General features: G+C 36.6%; 1 protein-coding gene across 4 annotated transcripts; it reads left to right on the top strand.

Annotated features, from left to right (window-relative positions):
* Positions 1 to 5,099, top strand: LOC111275944 (uncharacterized). Of its 4 annotated transcripts, none has more exons than XM_022861599.2 (7): positions 1 to 135; positions 1,508 to 1,889; positions 2,372 to 2,599; positions 2,775 to 3,129; positions 3,214 to 3,341; positions 3,500 to 3,635; positions 4,641 to 5,099. In XM_022861599.2, the coding sequence occupies exons 2-7, from the start codon at positions 1,546 to 1,548 to the stop codon at positions 4,878 to 4,880; spliced, it is 1,431 nt and encodes a 476-aa protein (XP_022717334.1). In that variant the 5' UTR covers positions 1 to 135; positions 1,508 to 1,545; the 3' UTR covers positions 4,881 to 5,099. The 4 variants fall into 4 exon arrangements, with proteins under 4 accessions (XP_022717334.1, XP_089610370.1, XP_089610369.1 ...); XM_089754244.1 differs by having other exon boundaries at positions 16 to 1,426; XM_089754243.1 differs by having other exon boundaries at positions 61 to 165.
* The last annotated feature ends 405 nt before the right edge of the window (positions 5,100 to 5,504 follow it).

Genomic DNA, 5,504 nt, shown 5'->3' with positions numbered 1-5,504 from the left:
GCCTTCTCCGCATTTGCCTGGCGTCGTATCCTTTTTTCTTTTTTTTTTTTAATAAACGGAGCCATTTACGGAACCCTTCTTAAAAACCCAGCTCAAGCAAAACATTTTCCTCTCAGAAATTACCCTCGCTTTCCGGTACGGTTCCTTTGTCTTTCAGTGCGTACGGTTGGTCTCGCGTTTCTTTGTTAGATCTTTGATGATTTACAAATTCATGATTTTATTTTCATTTTAGAAAATTTTATTAGTTTTTTTTATGATAATTAAATCGTGCTTTTGTTTTTCTTTGGAAGATCTGATTTTGCTAATGCATTTAATTAAGGTTTTGCGAATATGGCAGAAATATAGGGTTTTCTTTTCTAATTTTTTTTTTATTTTAATGTATTTTTCTTTCAAATTTGGAATAATTTCTGCTAATTTAAGGCTGAATTGTTTCAAGTGGAAGAAAATTTGAATTGATTTTACGAGTCTAGATCCCTTTTAGTTCTTCTAGATTCCTTTTAGTACTTTTCGAACCAGTAGTTTATTTTCAATGCATTCATTAGGAATTTGGGGCCATCTACACGAGAACCTTTGGATCGATTGAGACCTCGCGTATAGGTGAACTGTGTTTTTTATGAGTGCATTTTGGATCATTGGTTAGACAATTTTTGAAGGGGAATCTATCCGTCAATTTAGGTTGTGGGTTTAGGAGCTTCTTGCCCTATATAAGTACGAGAGTTGAATTTATGAAGATCTTAATGGTAGGTTATATAATGTATATATGTAGAGTTTCTGTTATTGAGCTTCCTTTCAGAAGCGAAAACAGTTGTGTTTGTCAAATGAAATCAAGAGGAGAAATATGTTTTTACGGAGATTCGAAAAAGTTATTTTTTGAAAAAAAAAAAGAAGTTTTGTTAACAGTTTCAGATGTTGAATTATTCTCTTTTCCGCTTCCAAACGGGGGTAATCTTCGCTAGAGTGTTTTAACTTCTCTATCATTGTGTTGTTAGATGCCTTTCTATTTTGGGATGTTCCACAGTGTTGTTCACTTTTAACTAAATTTTCATGGTTGACCTTGCCCTTAAAACACGATCTACAAGGTTATTTTAGGGCTGGAAACTACTGGATTGTCTGGGTGTTTTAAATCTTTCACTCAAATTTTGAATAATCAAGAAAACCTTCAATTTTTGTCTAGAACAAGATTACCTTCTTTTGCCCTTTCATTTTACAATTCGGAAGTAAAATATTTTATCTCTGTTCAACTCCCTGTGTATCTGAGATGTATAGCATGCCAATTCGAGTTTTCCAAAGGTTGGGCACGGTATAAATTAGCAGGGGCCTGATGGGCCAAACTTGGAAATCATCCCATGTCAATTGCATGTTTTTTGTGATACATTGCTTTAAGAGTTAGAAGTACAACTCCAATGTGGAACAGACTTTTTATGGAGTAAGGGTTGTATTTTGCTAGGACCATTTGGAGTTCTATCGTCTTTATCTGCTTATTTATGTCTCTGAATTTTTGGTGCAGGTTGCAGTAGTTTAGTTTCTAGAGTTGGATAAAACAAGATGGGGGGTGGATTTAGAGTGCTTCATCTTGTAAGACCATTTCTCTCATTTCTGCCTGAAGTTCAGAGTGCTGACAGGAAAGTTCCCTTCAGAGAGAAGGTCATATACACTGTGATCTCTCTTTTCATTTTCTTGGTTTGTAGCCAGCTCCCACTTTATGGCATACATTCAACAACTGGTGCTGATCCATTCTATTGGATGCGTGTTATTCTTGCTTCAAATCGTGGGACTGTCATGGAGCTTGGGATCACTCCCATTGTGACATCTGGACTGGTGATGCAACTCCTTGCTGGTTCGAAAATCATTGAAGTGGACAACAATGTTCGTGAAGATCGTGCCCTTTTGTAAGTATCTTTTAGGGTGGTAAACTTTTAATTCTGTTTTTTACATTATTAAGTAACTATTGTCACTGACTGAAATTGATTACTTTTTTTTGCAAGCTTTCTGTTTCTCAGTGTTGTATGGCTTCATGAGTTCCATTAGACTTTTACTCTTAAGGTTTCTATTGGTTGTAGCTTTAGAAGTGATGTCAGACACTGGCATCTGTAACTTTGCTAAAAATGGCAGCTTGATTTATTTTCTTCAGGGTTGTGCTGTAAAATGATTAAAGTCTCTGGGGATACCTAATTTTATTACATGTAGGAGTGCAACTTTTGGTGTACATTATGTGCATTACTCATGCATGCTTACACCTGTGTTCGTGCTTTACCTCTTTGAGGTTTTTCTAAGCAATCGGGTGGCTTGTATTTTTTTTCCTTAAGCTGCAAATTGCTTCTTTGGTGTCCAATATGTATAATTTTGTATGGTGAATACTTTTTCTTTCCAGAAATGGTGCACAAAAGTTGTTGGGTATCTTGATAGCCATTGGCGAAGCTGTTGCCTATGTTCTCTCAGGGATGTATGGTAGTGTCGGCCAACTTGGAGTAGGAAATGCCATTCTCATCATCCTTCAGCTTTGCTTTGCTGGTATCATTGTTATATGTCTGGATGAACTTCTTCAGAAAGGATATGGTCTAGGCTCTGGAATTTCCCTTTTCATAGCAACCAATATCTGGTGAGCTTTTTTAGCATTTTTATTTTTATTTCTGTCTTTTGGATCTACTACAAAAGTGTACTAAGAATTCTGATTGTCTTACCACTAATATTGTGTAGCAGAGTGTGGTTCCATGATGTTATCATTGGTAGAATTACAATTGCTAGCACTCAAAAGAGATTTGATTGATTTGCAGTGAAAACATAATCTGGAAGGCATTTAGCCCCACAACCATCAACAGTGGCAGGGGTGCCGAGTTTGAAGGGGCTGTTATTGCATTTGTCCATAATCTTTTAACTCGAGAAAACAAGATTCGTGCTCTCCGAGAAGCCTTTTATCGGCAGAATCTTCCAAATGTAACAAATCTGCTTGCTACAGTCCTGGTTTTTCTTATTGTTATCTACTTCCAAGGGTTCCGTGTGGTATTGCCTGTGAGATCAAAGAATGCCCGTGGGCAGCAAGGTTCATATCCTATCAAGCTGTTCTACACCTCTAACATGCCCATCATTCTACATTCTGCTCTTGTTTCCAACCTTTACTTCATCTCTCAGGTACCGTAGTTTACTTCTATACACATGACCGTCTATATCTGTTGCTTTGTTATATAATGCATCTAGTCATGTATCCCTCTGCAGTTACTGTACAGGAGGTACAGTGGAAACTTTTTTGTGAATCTCTTGGGCAAGTGGAAGGAATCTGAATATTCAAATGGTCAATCCATTCCTGTTGGTGGCCTTGCGTATTATATCACTGCACCATCAAGGTGAATTGAACCTTTCCTTTTTTCAAACAAATATTTTCTCCGGCATTTTCTCTACTGCTGACACTTTTGTTGGTTAAATCAATAACTTTGACCCTGGGAATGTGATTGTATCTTCCTTAGGAACCTATGCTGACACTTATGTTTATATTATCTTGCAGCTTAGCTGATATGGCAGCCAATCCTTTTCATGCGCTGTTTTATCTTGTGTTTATGTTGTCAGCATGTGCATTGTTCTCAAAAACTTGGATTGAAGTTTCAGGATCATCTGCTAGAGATGTTGCCAAGCAGCTCAGGGTATGTGATCTTCTGTGAAAACCCATCTTTAGGTTTACTTTGTTTCTGTAAGCTTGTTTTTGCGTTTTCACTTTGTATTTGTTGGTTTACACGTGCTAAAAACTTGGAGTACAACCTTTTTGCAGAAAACAAAATTTTGACCTACTTATGTGGTTAGATGAATTTTTAATTAGGAAAAAGTATGAAGATTGCAATAATTATAAATAAAGTTTTTACCTATTTATGTTTTTATATTGTGGTTTCTTTATTGATAGAATGTGTCATATTGTAAATGATATCCTGAAACGTATAGCTAGTAACTTGGTATATAGATATAATAAGATTATTTTATGTTTCAAATAAACCAAAAGATAATAGAATAGCATAAGTTAAATCGACCTCTATATTCAATAAAAAGCATACCCTACACCCACTTGGCTTAACCCTCCAATTAATCCCCTGTATCCCACCCTGAGCCAACCCCCTGCTTTCCTGTTGCCACCCCTGGGTAGCTGGCTAGCTGCCAACAAAAGAATAAAAAAACTTCAAGACTTACACTGAAAATGTCCATATCATACCTAAAAATCTAAAAGTCTCACCCATACCCCTTTACCACGTCAATTCCACCTATGCTTGTAGACAACTTTCATTTTATGTTAGATTATTTAACAATTATCATTATTAAATCCTGAATATTCTTTAAATTACATAATCAGTATTTGTTTGGGGGGATTTGACTCCTTTGTGGTAGTGTGGTTGTCAAGGTTATATGATAGATATCTATGCTTGTTAGACTCAGTTTCAATATTTGGATGTGGATACTTTCCCCTCATAGTTGCACTTAAATTTTTCTTAATTTTTCCCTTAAGTTTCAAAAGGTTTAAGTCTTCATACCAAAGTTGACTTTGGAGCGTCTGGGATGATTGAGTACACAAGGGAAATGAGTAAGCTATGTAGATCATCAGTTGAACAGCATCAGGCTTCATTGTGCAATTGGTGAACCATTTTTTTACTGCTGTTTTGCAGGAACAACAAATGGTTATGCCTGGCCACCGTGAGGGAAGCTTACAGAAAGAGCTGAACCGTTACATTCCGACTGCTGCTGCATTTGGAGGCATGTGCATTGGTGCACTCACAGTGTTGGCAGATCTTATGGGAGCAATTGGGTCAGGAACTGGTATTCTTCTTGCAGTCACAATCATTTATCAATACTTTGAGACTTTTGAGAAGGAGAAGGCCAGTGAGCTTGGCTTCTTTGGATTTTGAGCCTTAGTTTTTAACTGGAGGGATGCTTGTGCTTACTAGCTTCCAACGATTTTGGGCCTCCTTTTGACAGCAAAGGTTAGATTTTAGGAATTCAATATGTTTTCTTTACATATTTTGTTTGGACACACAATGACAACGCTTTTCTGTCGTGAGTATTTTTAATTACTTAATGATAAATTTTCGAAGGGCATAAAAGAAGCTGAACAGAAAATTTTGCAATTTGTTCATTGCAACCTTTAAAACTGAACCTATAGAGTGTTATGTTTTCTGACATGGTTCGGAACTTGGTGACCTTATGTTCTATATCCTGCTGATCTTCTTTTCTCACAAACATGACTTGATTTCCGAGTTTCAGACAAATTATTTTTACTTCATTCTATTGTTAGTGCATCAACGTGAAGAGAGTTTACTAAAAATGGGATGTTGCTTCGCCATTCCGAAGTGATGTTGACGCTTATTTGGGTTCATTTGCTCTAGCATAATAGAGATTGTTTTGTAGCTGTGTTTGCTTTTGGGGTGCTTGTTCTCTCCCGTTGAGCAAATTTTGTGCAAGAACAAGAACATAATTTCCCATTGGATACCAGAGATAGGAAGGACAAAGGCTAAAGACTGCAATTATGAATT

This window comes from Durio zibethinus, chromosome 25, assembly GCF_047325235.1.
Source record: "Durio zibethinus cultivar Kanyao isolate XHJ-2024 chromosome 25, ASM4732523v1, whole genome shotgun sequence".
NCBI classification, from domain to species: Eukaryota; Viridiplantae; Streptophyta; class Magnoliopsida; order Malvales; family Malvaceae; genus Durio; species Durio zibethinus.
The sequence above is the reverse complement of the archived record's forward strand: the minus strand, read 5'-3'. Positions and strand labels throughout refer to the sequence as shown.